The 17235-nt window shown below is 45.3% G+C and overlaps 1 protein-coding gene across 4 annotated transcripts in view; it reads left to right on the top strand.

Moving 5' to 3' along the window:
* Positions 1-17235, top strand: part of lrp2b (low density lipoprotein receptor-related protein 2b) — a 64438-nt gene that overhangs the window by 32397 nt on the left and 14806 nt on the right. For all 4 annotated transcript variants that reach the window (XM_067368849.1, XM_067368848.1, XM_067368847.1 and 1 more), the window contains 14 exons: positions 9445-9648; positions 9745-9987; positions 10196-10321; positions 10467-10586; positions 10666-10797; positions 10888-11089; positions 11201-11496; positions 13123-13639; positions 13734-13886; positions 13985-14155; positions 14707-14930; positions 15011-15188; positions 15305-15501; positions 16977-17222. In XM_067368849.1, the coding sequence (XP_067224950.1) occupies positions 9445-9648; positions 9745-9987; positions 10196-10321; positions 10467-10586; positions 10666-10797; positions 10888-11089; positions 11201-11496; positions 13123-13639; positions 13734-13886; positions 13985-14155; positions 14707-14930; positions 15011-15188; positions 15305-15501; positions 16977-17222 (3009 nt within the window). The remainder of the gene's footprint in view (positions 1-9444; positions 9649-9744; positions 9988-10195; positions 10322-10466; positions 10587-10665; positions 10798-10887; positions 11090-11200; positions 11497-13122; positions 13640-13733; positions 13887-13984; positions 14156-14706; positions 14931-15010; positions 15189-15304; positions 15502-16976; positions 17223-17235) is intronic.

The raw sequence follows: 17235 nt of genomic DNA, 5'->3' as shown, positions 1-17235 counted from the left end.
CTGTGTCTGTCTTCCCTGACTCGCCTGATGACCTGCGGGATCAGTGCGATCGGGGGAAATGCGTAAAGGACTTCCTTTGAAAAATATGTTGGGTAGTGAAAGTTGTCTTCTGAGGCGAAGAGGTCTACCTCTGCCTTCCCGAAGAACTCCCAAATCTTGAGAACCGTCTGGGGATGGAGCATCTACTCCGTGATAGCATATCTGCACCCAGGTTGGTCTTGCCAGGTATGTGAGTCGCCCTGAGCGACTGAAGCCTTGGCAGTGCCCACTCCAGAAGACGTTTCCCCAGAGCGCATAGGCGGCTGGACGAAAGACCGCCCTGGTGATTTATGTACGACACCACAGTCATGCTGTCCGATTGGACTAGGACGTGGCGTCCCACCTAGTGAACCTGAAACGCCTGCAGGGCTTTTATCACTGCCAACATTTCGAGGCAGTTGATTTGAAGATGGCTCTCTTCGTGGGACCACCTGTAGGGGTACCCCAAGACTGAACCAAGCAGGGTTCATCCAAGGTTTCAGGGCTGAAAGACAGGCCCGATTGACCTTGAGACACAAGCGGCCATGCCGCTAGGTGTGTGGAGGGACCCGGAACTTCAGCCAGAACTGCAGTGGCCGCATCCGAAGAAGGCCGAGCTGTAGAACTGGGGAGGCGGAAGCCATCAGCCCTAAGAGCCTCTGGAAGAGCTTCAGAGGAAGATAGGCTTTGTTCTTGCCGGAAGCCGCGAGCTGCTGTATTGCCAGGGCGCGCTCTGGCGAGACCAGTGCCGTCATGCGGACTGAGTCGAAAACTGCCCCCAGAAACGAAATGTGTTGGCTGGGCAGCAGCGAGCTCTTGGCTAGGTTGACCCTGAGACCCAGGCATTGAAGATGGCTGAGGAGCACGGATCTGTGGCGTTCCAGCTCGGCTCGCGAATGGGCCAAAATGAGCCAATCATCGAGGTAATTCAGAACCCGGATTCCCATCTGTCTCAGAGGGGAAAGCGCTGCGTTCATGCACTTGGTAAAAGTGCGAGGAGCCAGAGACAGCCCGAAGGGCAGGACCGTATATTGGTGCGAATCTCAAGAATTGTCTGTGATGGGGGGCTATCTGGATGTGGAAATATGCATCTTTCAGATCCGCTTAGCAGGGCGAGGGCGCTGACGATGCTCCTTAGGCGGTGCTGCTTGAGAGATGGATGGGGCAGGTTTGGTCTGCTGAGCGGGCGCAGTCCTGGGGCGGCTAGAAGCAGAGGCAGAGCTGGAGCGCTTGGGCAGAAAGTGTCTCATGGCCTGAGACGACTTCTGCGCCGCTGTGAAGCGCTCAGTGAAACCATCCACTGCTGGCCCAAAAAGACCGGAAGGGGAGACCGGGTGTCCAGAAAAGCCGTCTTATCCAGGTCCTTGATTTCCGTAAGGTTGAGCCAAAGATGGCGCTCAAGCACAACAAGGCTGGCCATGGAACGACCGATGGCCTGGGCAGTGGCCTTCGTGGCCCACAGGGCTAGATCGGTGGCGCTGCGGAGATCCTTGAAGGCAGGTGCATCAATGCCGGACTCGTCCAGGAGTTTAGCCTGGAACACCTGGAAGATCGCCATGGTGTGAAGCGCCGAAGCAGCTTGGCCTGCAGAGGTGTAGGCTCTCCCAGCCAGAGTAGAGGTGGTTCTGCAGGGCTTGGAAGGTAGAGCTCTTCTGGTCTTCCATCCCACAGCCGCGGGAGGACAGAGGTGAGCTGCCACCGCTTCATCCAGAGGCGGCAAATGCTCGTAGCTCTTTTCTTCCGCGCCGTCGACAGCAGTGAGGGCAGAACGGTGTGTTGTGTGGAGGCGGGCGTAGTACGGAGCGCGCCACGACTTCGTAAGCTCCTCGTGCACCGGGCCGGATGGTGGCAGGAGACACGCTGAGAAGGCGGCCAGAAGCGGGAAGCGGGAGGCGGGCGTCTCGAGGACGTCGCTCGGGGTGGCAGTCAGCGAGGGCGCCGGCGAGTTCAGCTGGGTCCGCTGCGGGGCCTCTTCAGACTGCGGCGAGAGCTTCTTCAAGGCGGCGAGCTTCTCTGGCTTCAGACGGAGATCAGCGAGGAGATGCGTTGTCGTCGCTGAAGGAGAAAGGACTGAAATCCTATGGCGAAACGCCTGCTTATATAGCCTTTAACCCCGCGCATTTCGGCGGGAAAAGTTTGCACGCTTTTTCGCCATAGATCGCACAGCTATGCCGCGCCGTCATTGGTTCAACAACTTGTCTATGAGTGAACCAATGACGGTGCAGTTACACTGCGTTATTGAAAAAGGCTTCAGTAACGGGGAAAAAGGGAGACTTTTCCCATATGCAGTACGAGTGTGTGACGGCTGGTAAAAGAGGAGGAAGCAATTGCAGGCAATCAGAAGAAGTTTATTGAAATCAGAGTCCAGAATGTGGGCAATGGCAACGAAGGTCTACGGTGGCGTGAGAAGAGCTGGATGGTGAAGTCGCAGGTGAAGGTGAAGACGGTCAATGGATGAAACCAGGAACAGACCGGAACACTGACACGAAGACGACAACACGAATACAATCCAGCACACGAACACGGAAGACGGTAAACCAACTAGGCAGTGGAGACATGAATGAGGATCTGACAACAGACAGAGAGATGAGTGAGTATATGTAGCTGAGTGGAGATGAGGATCAGCTGGAGCGAGACAATCAACACACAGGTGACAACAATCAACCAAACGAGCACATGGAGACTACGTGAGTACAACAACAACACAAAACATGACACGGAGGAAACAATGGATTTCCTACCGTGACAGTACCCCTCCCCTAGGACGTCACCTGACGTTCCCAGCCTGCTTTACCTGTAGATTGTAATCATCAATAAGGCGGTGATCCAGTATGTCCCGAGCAGGAACCCACCTTCTCTCCTCCGGACCGTAACCTTCCCAATCCACCAAGTACTGAAATCCGCGTCCCCTCCGTCTAGAGTCCAGAATACGATTAACCAAATATGTGGTTTCCCCATTAACGATACGAGGCGGGGGGGGAACCGGGGCAGGCGGGTTAAGACGGGAAAAAATCACTGGTTTAATTTTGGACACATGGAACACGGGATGAACCCTCCTGTACGCCGGAGGAAGGCTAAGACGCACTGTTACCGGATTAATGATTTTGGTAACAGAAAACGGGCCAATAAATTTGGGAGCAAGCTTATTCGAAACGGAACGCATCTGAATATTCTGGGTAGAAAGCCACACTCTTTGACCGACGACGTAACGGGGAGGCTTCGACCGGTGGCGATCGGCCTTAGCCTTGGTGCGCGACCTAGCCTGGAGCAGAGCTCTGCGAGCTCTGGTCCAGGTGCGGTGACACCTCTGGACTAGTGCGTGTGCGGAGGGGACCGAAACCTCGGATTCCGTACTGACAAAATTAGGTGGTTGGTACCCTAAACTACACTTAAATGGAGACATGCCCGTAGATGACACTGGTAAAGAATTGTGTGCGTACTCCACAATTGAGAGTTGCTGACACCAGGACGAAGGATTATTGGAAGCCAAACATCGCAAAACCCTTTCGACATCCTGATTGGCTCGCTCGGTTTGACCATTGCTCTGGGGATGGAACCCGGAAGAAAGACTAACAGTCGCTCCTAACAATTTACAAAATTCTCGCCAAAATTTGGACACAAATTGGGGACCCCTGTCAGAAACCACATCTGTCGGAAGGCCATGTATACGGAAGACGTGGTCAATGACAGCTACCGCTGTTTCCTTGGCTGATGGTAATTTGGGCAAGGGAATAAAATGAGTCGCCTTCGAGAACCGGTCCACTACGGTTAAAATCACCGTATTGCCCTTAGAGGGCGGGAGGGCGGTAATGAAATCTAGCGAAATGTGGGACCAGGGTCTCGAAGGGACAGACAGCGGTAAGAGTAACCCATCTGGAGGTCGATTGGAAGTCTTACCAATAGCGCAAACTGAACAAGCCAAGACGAAGTCGTGGACGTCACGAGCCATACCAGGCCACCAAAATCGTTGCTTGACTAGAAACCTAGTTCTACTAACCCCTGGGTGACAAGCAACACTGGAACAATGACCCCACTGGAGAACGTCTGACCGTAACCCCTCCGGCACAAACAATCGGTTCGGTGGGCAACGAGTCGGGGCGTTACCCCTTCTAAGGCAGTCAACACCTTCGATTCGACCTCCCATCTGAGCGCGGAGATAATGATGGTCCCCGGTAAAATGGGCTCGGGAGTAGCAGTACGATCGGAACGCTCAAAAAGACGGGATAAAGCATCGGGTTTGATGTTTTTGGAACCCGGCCGGTAAGAAAGTGTAAAATCGAAACGACCGAAAAACAATGCCCACCGAGCCTGCCTGGAGTTAAGTCTTTTGGCGGTTCTAATGTATTCGAGATTCTTATGGTCCGTCCATACAATGAAAGGTACACCCGACCCTTCAAGCCAGTGACGCCATTCTTCCAGTGCAAGTTTGACTGCCAACAACTCTCGATTGCCAATGTCATAATTAACCTCTGCAGGAGATAAACGGTGAGAATAATACGCGCAAGGATGCACCTTTCCGTCTGAGGATGCGCGTTGGGACAACACTGCTCCTACCCCCACCTCTGATGCGTCAACCTCCACTATGAATTGACGTGAGCGATCAGGGGTGACGAGAATGGGAGCTGAAACAAAGCAGCTTTTCAGTTTGGCAAACGCAGCCTCGGCTGCGCTTGACCACCTGAACGTCAAACTAGGGGAGGTCAAGGCGGTCAGAGGAGCGGCTAGTTGGCTGAAATTGCGAATGAAACGCCGGTAAAAATTGGCGAACCCCAGAAATCTCTGCAGGGCCTTGCGAGACTCTGGGGATGGCCAATCTACCACAGCCTTAACCTTCTCAGGATCCATGCGAACACCCTCAGTCGAAATGATGTGTCCTAGAAAGGAAACAGACTGTGCATGAAAAACGCATTTCTCCGCCTTGACAAACAATCCATTCTCTAGCAACCGCAGAAGCACTCGTCGTACGTGTTGCACGTGTTCCTGGAGAGACGAAGAAAAAATCAATATGTCATCCAGGTAAACATATATGAACAGATCGACCATGTCTCGCAACACGTCATTGACGAGTGCTTGGAAGACTGCCGGCGAGTTCGTTAGCCCGAAAGGCATCACGCAGTACTCAAAATGGCCTCTAGGGGTGTTAAAGGCAGTCTTCCACTCATCCCCCTCCCTGATACGGACCAAATGATAAGCATTACGTAAGTCCAATTTAGTGAAAACGGACGCTCCCTGCAACCTCTCAAAAGCTGAAGACATAAGCGGCAAAGGATAGGTATTCTTTACCGTTATGTTGTTCAGCCCTCGGTAGTCAATGCAAGGTCGCAAGGATCCGTCCTTCTTTCCCACAAAAAAGAACCCCGCCCCCGCTGGAGAAGAAGAAGGGCGGATGAACCCCGTTGCTAGAGAACTGGATATATATTTCTCCATGGCCGCCGTCTCTGGAATAGACAAAGAATATAACTTGCCCTTAGGCGGAGAAGTTCCTGGCAATAACTCTATCGCACAGTCATAGGGACGATGAGGAGGAAGAGAATCAGCCCGAGACTTACTGAACACCTCCTTCAGGTCGTGGTACTCCGCGGGCACGTTAGCCAAATCCACTGCTTCCCCCTGAAACACAGACTCAGAAACATTAACACCAGCAGACAAAAGACAAGACAAATGACACTCCTCGCTCCAGCTAACCACCGATCCGAGGCGCCAATCGATCCTGGGGTTGTGTTTCTGGAGCCAGGTGTGACCTAGAACAATGGGGGATTGAGGTGAGTCCGTGATGTAAAATGAAATCTCCTCCGTATGGTTGCCAGATGTGATGAGAGAAACCGGTACAGTGGTCTGTGTGATGACTGGCAGTCTGTGTCCGTTGAGTGCAAAAGGTGCAATGGGGTGTTTGAGGGAGGTGAGAGGAATGTTGAGTTTAGTAGCCAACTTACAGTCCATAAAACTACCCTCTGCCCCAGAATCCAACAAAGCGTGATGATCAAGTGCGTGGGTGGACCACCGTAGACTCACCGGAAGGAGTGTCGATGTAGATGAGGTCTTCCTGGCAGAGATCCCACCCGATAGTAGCCTCCGTTTTACTATCGGGCTTGGTCTTACCGGACAGCGCTGGATGTGATGTTCTTGGCTGCCGCAGTATAAACATAGTCCCAGGGATCTCCGCCTGATCCTCTCCTCCCGGGAGAGCCGAGCTCGCCCCACCTGCATGGGTTCAAGATCTCCCGGTGGGCTGACCGCAACCTCTGAGCACTGACGCTGAGCCTCCGGTCTGGTCGCGAGAACTGCTCTCCCCCTCCGTCTGGCGGCTTGGTCGAGTCGGTTGTCTACTCTGATGGTGAGGTCGATCAGGCCATTGAGAGAAGTGGGGAGCTCGACGGCGCGGATCTCCTGTTGGATGCGGTCAGCCAACCCATGCAGGAAGTGATCCCACTGCGCCTCTTCGTTCCACTTACACTCCGCCGCCAGGGTGCGGAACTCAATAGAATAGTCGGCTACGGACCTGTCTTCCTGACGTAGGTCCGTGAGAAGTCTAGCCGCCTCCCTCCCGGCGACGGAGCGGTCGAAGACCCGTCTCATCTCCTCCGAAAGGGCGTGGAACGAGGCACAGCAGCTGTCTTGGTTTTCCCACACCGCCGTCCCCCAGAGGGCAGCCCTCCCCGTCAGTAGTGACAAGACGAATGCCACCTTCATTTCCTCGGTGTGAAACGTGCGGGGCTGCAGGGCGAAGTGCAGAGAACAATGAGACAGAAATGATCGACAAAACTTTGGCTCACCCGCATATTTCTCAGGGATGGGGAGGCGTGGTTCGGACTGGGAAATCCCTCCGGAGACGATCGGCGGTGTGGGTGGCGTGGGAGGCGCAGCGGGTGGCGGTTGTTGTTGTCGCTGAGCCTGGAGAGCGAGCTCGGACACCTTCGTCACCATTGCTTGGAAAGCTCGACCCATCTCATCTATCGCCTTGTCTTGGTGATCCATGCGATCAACGGCTCTCTGCAAAAACTCCTCTAGATGAGATGGGGAGCGATCGCCTGCTGCTTCCATGAAGGTCAGATCCTACTGTGACGGCTGGTAAAAGAGGAGGAAGCAATTGCAGGCAATCAGAAGAAGTTTATTGAAATCAGAGTCCAGAATGTGGGCAATGGCAACGAAGGTCTACGGTGGCGTGAGAAGAGCTGGATGGTGAAGTCGCAGGTGAAGGTGAAGACGGTCAATGGATGAAACCAGGAACAGACCGGAACACTGACACGAAGACGACAACACGAATACAATCCAGCACACGAACACGGAAGACGGTAAACCAACTAGGCAGTGGAGACATGAATGAGGATCTGACAACAGACAGAGAGATGAGTGAGTATATGTAGCTGAGTGGAGATGAGGATCAGCTGGAGCGAGACAATCAACACACAGGTGACAACAATCAACCAAACGAGCACATGGAGACTACGTGAGTACAACAACAACACAAAACATGACACGGAGGAAACAATGGATTTCCTACCGTGACAGAGTGAAGTATCGAAAGGGAACTATATTAAACAACACACCAGCAGCACAAGTAATGTGAAAAAATATGTCGAGTGGTTAAACTTATCGGAATTCAAATGTCTCTTCAACTTGGTCTGTGACCAATCAGATTTTGTTGCTCACTGCCTTCAGCCAATCAGAGCTGCTGACGTCATGGTCGTCGTCTGAATCCCCTCGCTCAGTCAGTCAGGTGAAGTATAATGTCGCAATGTATAATTTATTTAATAAAACACTGAAAGCGCAATACATCGCTCAATCTTGGGGATTCTGACCAGTTCAATCAAGTGACATCGCAGCCTGACCGTGATGGCGACGACAACCGGCTAATCTAATGGCCTACGAGATCCTGAAAGAACCGGAGAAAAGTGCTGCTATTGGGAGGTGAGTTGTAGTCTACCAGTTAACAAACTTTATTTTATTTTATTTAACAAACGGAGAGATATTTCGGCTTGATATCTCCTTTTTGAGTTTTTATGTGGTGGTTTATGGCACATGTTTGTATGCAGCACCAAAACATTCATATGATTGGTCAAATCGGCCCGTATTCTGTACGATATTAATTCATAAAGTGTTTTATGCTTGACTATGTACCGAAAACAATATCTACATGCCATTCTGATATAGTTCCCTGCTGCTAATCCTCATTTACTGTTCAAAAATAGTATTGATCAATGTTGGATTTAGACAGACTATTGTAAACGTGAATAAAGAGTTGAACATGCTGTCTTATATCTTTGGTATATTCTGTCAACAGATGCTGTTCTTCACGAGTCTCTGCGGTCATCATTGTGCCATCAGACACAATGAGAAGCTCATCAGAAAATGGAATATAATGTGTAATTTGTATTTGTGTATAGAGGGTCACCATGGTCCAATATATATATATTTTTTCCTTTAATGAAAAACATGGTAAGTTTTTCTGAATCTAAGTTTAAATAAAAGCTATTGGATTTGTCAATGAAATATGTCTCTTCATTAGTGATGTTGTTACATTTTATTTATTTTAATGGCCTTGAAAACAAATGCATTCAACTTTGGGAAAATGTGTTAAACTGTATTTAAATAGTAGCACAACTGTATTGTGTGAGATTATGTAATTCAAAGTACAGTAGTCAACATTTGAAGTGGATCAAAAAAGTTGGGACAACTTTGATGAAAGGTTTTGATCCGCTTCAAATGTTGACTATATTATACAAAGTATAAGTAATAACAAAGTGTATTGTTATTGACTGCAAAGTGTATAATATTTAATATTTGGAATAAGCCAAAGGTTCTGAGCATACAGTATATACTATTACCTGTAAAATAATATACATATTCAGTGTATTGCTTGTGTTTTCTGAAGACAATTGTAATTATTTTGTAATGTACTTAAATCACAAATAAAGTGTACTTATAACACAGTGTACTCATAACAGAAATAAAGTATACTTATAACACAAATAAAAGTATACTTATAACAGAAATAAAGTATACTTATAATACAATGTATATTATAACAAAAAAATACTTTTAACAGAAATAAAGTATACTTATAACACAAATTAAGTACACTTTCACTATCACTAATCAAGCATGTAATTAGTCCCTACACAGACATATACTTAAAGTGTAATAAGTATACTTGAAGTTGTTCCAATTTAGCACACATAAGTATACTAAATATACTTAAAGTTGTATTTTAATACTACTTAATTTCAACTTAAATATACTTAGTACAAAATTAATTGTTTCAAAATAGCACACTTGAAATATACTAATAATTAGTCTTGCTGCAAGTATACTTAGTATACTTTTTTTTTCACTAGGGTATACAAATTCTAGTGTGTTTTATTGTTTTTCTTTTTTTTTTTTTTTGAGAAGCTTATGTCTCATGTCTCTTGTTTATCACATTCTCAGGTCCATCTGGTCCAGAGTGTCAGTGTCCCAGCACTGGTAACTGGTATCTGGCCAATGATGGGAAAGACTGCATCCCTGACAATGGGCAACGGTGTCATGCGGATCAGTTCACCTGTCTGAACGGAAACTGTTTGTACCAGCAATGGAAGTGTGATGGATACAGGGACTGTTTGGATGGCTCAGATGAGCTTGAAAGAGTGTGTGGTAAGTGACCTTGGCAATTAAAAAATTGTTTACTTTTGTTTTGAATGAATTTTTGTGTTTATACATGAATTAATGAAAATTGTAAAAATTCTTCAGCTTTCCATACCTGCTCACTGACGGAATTCACCTGCGATAACGGAGGCTGTGTGCCTCTGTACTATGTGTGCGACTACACAAATGACTGTGGAGATAACAGCGATGAGCATGGCTGTCCCTTCCCAACCTGTAACCCAACCACAGAGTTCACCTGTGCTAATGGACGCTGCATCAGTGCGGCTTTTGTGTGTGATGGAATGAATGACTGCCGAGACAATGGCACCACGGATGAAGTTAATTGCCGTGAGTATGGTGTTATTTTAGTATTTTTATATACTGTTATAGTATCTATTAATATTATGAATTAGCTATATTTTTAGGTTTCATTAAAATTTTTAGTAATTTTGTTATGTGCCTTTTTTCATTTTTTAGTTTTTTTTTTATGTATTTTTTAGCTTTAATTTATTTTTGTTTTAGTAATTTCAGTTCTTATATTTATTTGATTTAATAGCGGACAGAACCTGTGCACCTGGCTTAGTAAAATGTGACACCACCAACATCTGCATTCTTTCGAGTAGCCTATGTGATGGTTATAACAACTGCGGGGACAACAGTGATGAAAATCCTTTCTTCTGTGGTGAGTTACAGTGTCTCAGCTTTTAGCTGTTGCCTGCAGATGTCCTTTATGGCAAGTTTTTTGTTTGAGTGAAATGTCCCTTTAATATGAAAAAATACTTATGCATGTCCTTAATGTCTTGTCCTGTACTGCTTGTGGTCAACAGCTGGCCGGACCTGCTCTGCAGACGAGTTCCGCTGTGATAACGGGAAGTGTATTCCCCAGTCATGGGTGTGTGATCGCATCCCAGATTGTTTGGACGACACCGATGAGCCACCCACCTGCGGTACATGTCGAATCCCTTTCCTGTCTGCAAAGCAGAGCATGAAATCACTATCTAATGCACTCTTTATCTCTTTCCACAGAGGATCAGGTTTATACTTGTAACCCTCAGCAGTTCAGCTGTGCGAATGGAAACTGTATTCTGGAAACGTGGGTATGTGATGGTAACAACGACTGTGGAGACAATAGTGATGAGGCCCAGGAACTGCAGTGCGGTGAGGCCTGTCATTTATTTTCAAAATTGTATAAACCTGCAAGTCAATGCACATATTACTTGCTAGTCTAACATGTGTTTTGTGTTTCAGGATCAAGGACTTGCAAACCCAGTGATTTCACATGCCCCACTTGGTACCAAGGCTCTCCGCGCTGTATTCCATGGAGTTATGTGTGCGACGGAGAGAAGGACTGTGTAGATGCCGCAGATGAGCTGCACAACTGCCCGAACCGCACATGCCACATGAACGAGTTTGCTTGCACCAATGGTCGCTGCATTCTGGTGCCCTTCCAGTGAGTTCTTCCTCTCTGGCAGTATCCAACAATTCACATCAAATCAAATGCTTTTCAAAATATTTAAAAAAAAATATATATATATACTGTGTGTGTAAATCTCCTCCTCAGCTGTGACCGTGTAAATGACTGTGGGGACGGCAGTGATGAGATCGGCTGCATGTATGGCACTTGCTCCAGTCAGCAGTTCACCTGCCAGAATGGAGTGTGTATCCCATCAACATATGTATGTGATGGTTATACAGACTGTCAGGATGGCTCTGATGAACTTGAGGGCCTGTGCAGGAGCCCAGAACCCACCTGTGCACCTGGAGATTTCATGTGCAATTCTGGGGAGTGCATTGACATCCACAAGGTCTGCAACCAGCAGAGGGACTGTTCTGACAACAGTGATGAGAAGGGCTGCGGTAAGACACCACTTTGTATTTGGGAAAAGGCTTACTTTTTAGATGTGCCTGAAATAGCAAATAAATTATTTAGAAAGGCACAAACTGCAAGCTTTCACATCATTACAGCATGGCACAAGCTGATTGTCCTCTACTGATCCAGCAGCCAAAGAGATTGCTTGCTCAGCATCTAAATAGTCTGGTTCAGTGTTTGCTGTAGGGTAGTCCTGCAGTGCGATATCAGAGTTCCTCTGAAACCTTCCACCTCCCCAGCTCCACCTGCCTCGATCTGCTACGTGATTTATGTATGTCTATTTATGTAGCAGCATATCTTACATGCTCACAGCAGCATGTCTATTCGTATATTGGCTGTAACAAGTCCAGATTTTCTCTGCGGCAACAGCAATAATCAACAGCTGCAGCAGCCGATCTAATCCACCAAGACTAATTACATTAACAATGCCATATTTAATAACATGGTAAAAATATTGTGAGAGTTGTCATGATTGAAATATACATATATATATATATACTTAAAGGGTTAGTTCACCCAAAAATGAAATTTCTGTCATTAAATACTCCCCCTCATGTCGTTCCACACCTGTAAGACCTTTGTTCATCTTCAGAACACAATTTAAGATATTTTTGTTGAAATCCGAGGGTATCTGATCCACACATAGGCAGCAATGTCATTTCACCTTTTGAGATCAGGAAAGGTAGTTGAAAACATGGTTAAAATAGTCAACGTGACTACAGTGATTCAACCTTAATATTATGAAGTGACGAGAATACTTTTTCTGGCAAAAACAAAACAAAAATAATTAATTTATTCAACAATTTGAACCGTTGTCATACGTAGTGAACTCAGTGCAGGTTTCCTTGTTTACGTCCGAATGCCTGTGTGTGGATCAGATAAACTCGGATCAATAAATATCTTAATTTGTGTTCCGAAGATGAACGACGATCTTACGGGTGTGGAACGAAATGAGGGTGAGTACTTAATGACAGAAATTTCATTTTTGGGTGAACTAACCCTTTAAATACACTACCTTTCAAAAAGTGGGGATGGAAAGATTTTTTTGTTTGTTTGTTAAGTTTTTAACTCACTTTGGCTCATTTATTTGATGGCTCAAAAATACAGTAAAAACAGTAATAATGTGAAATATAATTATTATTTAAAAGTTTTCTATTTTAATGCATTTTAAATTTTAAATTTTTGTCCTGTGATGGAAAAACAATGACTTTTCAGCAGCCATTGCTCCAGTCTTCAGTGTCACATGATCCTTCAGAAATCATTCTAATATGCTGATTTGGTGCTCAAGAAACATTTATTTTTATCATAAATGTTGAAAGCAGTTGTGCTGATTAATATTTTATTTTTGTGAAAACCATTAAACATGTTTTTCAGGATTCTTCTATGAACAGAGAGTAAAAAAAGAACAACATTTATTTGAAATGACTTTTTAGTTTTGACACATTTCTGATTTAAGCTTCACCCACTGAATACAAATACAGATCATGTTGTCATAGCAGCAGATACATATACAAATAAATTAAAATGAATTTATAAATAGCACATTTACAGTTACAATGGATCTAATGAGCTGAATGAATTAGGTAATGATGTGCCTTTCTGTCCCTCCACAGGCATAAATGAGTGCAGTAACCCAGCCATTCACCAGTGTGCTCAAAACTGCACAGACACACTGACGAGTTACTACTGCTCCTGCAGGGACGGCTACAAACTCATGCCAGACGGCAAGGCCTGTGAGGACATAGACGAGTGCAAGGAAATACCGGGAGTGTGCAGTCAGGTGTGTGAGAATGCTGTGGGCTCCTTCTACTGTAAATGTGCCCCGGGATACCTGCGGGAGCCTGATGGACGCACCTGCCGTCAGAATAGTGGAATCGCACCGTACCTCCTCTACAGCAACCGTTACTACATCCGTAACCTGACCGCTGATGGATCGTCCTTGTCAGTGGTGCTGCAGGGCCTGTCAAATGTTGTGGCTCTAGACTTTGATACCACTGAGAAGCGTTTATACTGGGTGGATGTTGGGACACTGCAGATTGAGAGAATGTATTTAGATGGGACAGGAAGGGAAGTCATATTGCAGAATGACCTGGGTGGAGCAGAAGGCCTGGCTGTGGACTGGGTGGGCCGGTAGGTTAACGAGAGCTTGATTCACTCATTTACTTGAAGTATATTCTAAAAACAACTGGACAGGGCTAATCTATGGGTGGATATTTTCTTGCAGAAAGCTGTACTGGACAGATGGGACTATGGGAGCCATTCATGTCTCTGAACTTGACGGACGTTATAGGAAAAAACTCCTGAAAGGTTGTGTTGATGCCAACTCTACATACTGCTTTGCCAGTCCTCGAGCTGTCACTGTTAACCCTAAATATGGGTGAGTTAAAAAATAACAGCATATATTTATTTTATTTGTTTAGTTGATAATATGCTATTTTTATGTGTTTAAACATTCCCTTTCCCATTCCCGGTCAGATGGCTATATTGGACAGACTGGGGGCGGACGGCTTTCATTGGCAGGGCTGGCATGGATGGAACCAACACTTTAGCTATCATTACTACCAAGCTAGTGTGGCCTCATGCCCTGACCATCGACTACACCAACAACAAAATCTTTTTTGCCGATGCTCACCTAAATTTCCTTGAGTAAGTTGTGTCCTGTATTGTACCAAAACCAAATCTGATCTCCAGGTAGTAATAGATAGGCCTGCTTCATGTAACACATAGAGTATTATGAATTTGGTCAATATCATGCAAAATACTTATTTTAAGTTGTTTTGGTAACATTCATTGCAAGCTCAGATGTATTTTGAAACACAATAACAAGCGTATTAGGGACGCACTGACATTAAAATTATAATATTATACATTAAACCGTTTATTTTCACCAACTGATAAATGGCCAAAATAAACCAAATAAAACCCAAATAACTTTTCTTTTTTTTCTTTTTTTACATTTAGAATGCTACAAAAATTTTAGCATCACATCATAATGTACAGTATGATATTAATTTTGAGATGTGGCAGATGACATTTAAGTGTTAAAATAATATAAAAATAGACTACAGATAAAGATCTACAAATTAATAAAATGTCAAGTATATAAATAGAAATTTTGAAATATAAGTGATAATGGATATAATTACTATATACTGTGCACCCTAAAAACTACTTTTCTAATGTCTGTTTTCCTACAGTTATGCCGATATGGATGGACAAAACAGACATAGGGCTATAACAGGTTCCTTGCCTCATGCTTACGCTCTGACCCTGTTTGAGGATTTGTTGTACTGGACTGACTGGAACACCCACACCATAGAGAGAGCCCACAAATACACTGGTGCTAACCGTGTTGTAATGGGCAACAACACACACCGCCCTAATGACATCCACGTCTATCACCCTTACAGACAGCCACGCAGTAAGACAATATATCATTAATTTCATCATTAACTTTAAATGCATGATGTTTGTTTGAATGTTTTATTAACATTATCTTAGGTGACAATCCCTGCAATGACCATCACCTGACCTGTAGTCACCTGTGTCTGATTGGCCCGGGCGGGACAACAGCCAGATGTGAGTGTCCGGATCACTTCATTGGTCTGGCTGTTGGCTTTAAGATCCAATGTGTGGCTGACTGCTCCAGCACTCAGTTCCGTTGTGGAGACAATGAGAAGTAAGTGAATCTGTTCTCTTTTGGTGATGCTTAATGAGGACTTTTCAGAACACAGGATGATAATCTGATGATCCTGTGCTCTTCCTCTTTCTTCTCTGTCTGCCTTTTGTCTCCAGGTGCATTCCCATATGGTGGAAGTGTGATGGTCAGTCAGACTGTGGGGACGGCTCCGATGAGCCTCAGACATGTCCTCCACGTTACTGCCCAATTGGACGCTTCCAGTGCCAGGACGGGAACTGCACCTATCCGTTTTTCCTGTGTGATGGCCACAATGATTGCCTTGATGGATCTGATGAAGATGCTGCACTCTGCAGTATGCAACACTTATATTCTAGTTTATCCTAACCATGGCTATTTTTGCATTAGCCCATTTTACACATTAAAACCGGTAACCACACAAATGTGCTGTTCACACAAGCAGCGGTGTGGCATCTTTTTAAGATACAATTCACACGTCAGTATCACATTACCGGCAAACTTTGTGAGGTCAGTCATTGGAAATATCCTTAAAGCACTGCACCATTTTCTTTACCCACCTGATTTTGAAATCATGAAACACATAGTTTTTAAAAGATTCTGTTTCAAGCATGATCTCTAAATGGTAAAATTTACCAGTATTACCGGGCTATTGTTATAATAGCACAAGAAAATGTTTGTTTATGTAAGTTGGTATCAACAGAGCAGTTTGTGGTTGACTATTGTATCTGGGAATTGAACTGCATAGTTGCTTCCTGTTGTTCATTTTTAACAGTTACATGCTTGACATCCCACTTGGGGCCAGATTTACTAAACAGGGCAAAACAGAGCATAATTCCAAAAAAGCGCTGATGGGAGTGGAAAGTTCTACGCATGATCTACTGACGATGTGCAAATTAAAGAACGCAGACGCAGACGGATCATTTCCATAATGACCAACGCAATCTGCCGGTTAGCGTCTGGTTTAAGACCAAGCGGCAACCTCCCCGTTTCTCTTGAAGCCAATACGGAAGTGACTTAAACTGCAATGCATCGACTGGCTGCTAGGGACAGGCTTCAAAAGACAGCAGAATCTCATTGAGCCCCATGTTAAAATGCCCAACTTTACAGCAGAAAAAAACATGTTTACAGCCTGGTACAAATTGTGGTTTTGGTCTTAATAGCTAATTTTGCCATTCATGACACCTGTGAGGGTAGTGATTTTTTTTAATACTCATCCGTTAAATTATATTAAGCCTTAAAGTTCATAATTAAGGGTACTGCCACTTGAGTGACAGGTGGATTGCCGTTGCTGTCACCACTAGCTGTCTGCTGCCGTCATGTCACCTCAGCTCCACCCATGTCCCGCCTCTTTGCCTATTTTTTTTTGTTATCCGGGAGTGACACGCAGTGACGCGCTGCCAAGATGGCAATGGCCGGCTTTAGGTTTCAAAAATGCTCTTCAGAAACCACAGGTGACGTCACGGACAACTACGTCCATATTTTTTTACAGTCTATGTTTAAGATGGGCTTTTTTTTAGGTGGTAAATAATGGCACAAACACCATTAAATTGACAAGCACAAATCTTGGCAAATCACCTTGATTGATTCATTTAAATTCATTTAAAACTCTCCTCCCATAAATTTTGCATCTGAAAGGGAAACTCCTACAAATGCATATGCAATAAGTTCAGCCGCAAAAATAAATCATAAAGTAAATCATGACAGTAGTTTTTTAACGCCAAAAGAGGGTTTGCGCTGGTGCAAGCTGTTAGTAAATCTGGCCCTTGATATTTTAAAAACCTTTTTAAAAAATCCTCTTTGTAAACCCAGGTGACCACCGTTGCACCGAGAACCAGTTCCAGTGTAAAAATAAGCACTGTATCCCAATATCCTGGCATTGTGATGGCGTGCAGGACTGTGCAGATGGCAGCGATGAAGAAGCCGACAGCTGTGCAGAGAAGACCTGCAAACCTGGACAGTTTCAATGCAAAAACGGACGCTGCATACCACCAAGCTACGTGTGTGATGCACAGGATGACTGCGGAGATAATTCAGATGAGCCCTATGATGTGTGCAGTGAGTATCTTTT

This window comes from Chanodichthys erythropterus, chromosome 19, assembly GCF_024489055.1.
Source record: "Chanodichthys erythropterus isolate Z2021 chromosome 19, ASM2448905v1, whole genome shotgun sequence".
Taxonomy (NCBI): domain Eukaryota; kingdom Metazoa; phylum Chordata; class Actinopteri; order Cypriniformes; family Xenocyprididae; genus Chanodichthys; species Chanodichthys erythropterus.
This window is presented reverse-complemented; position numbering and strand designations above follow the sequence as displayed.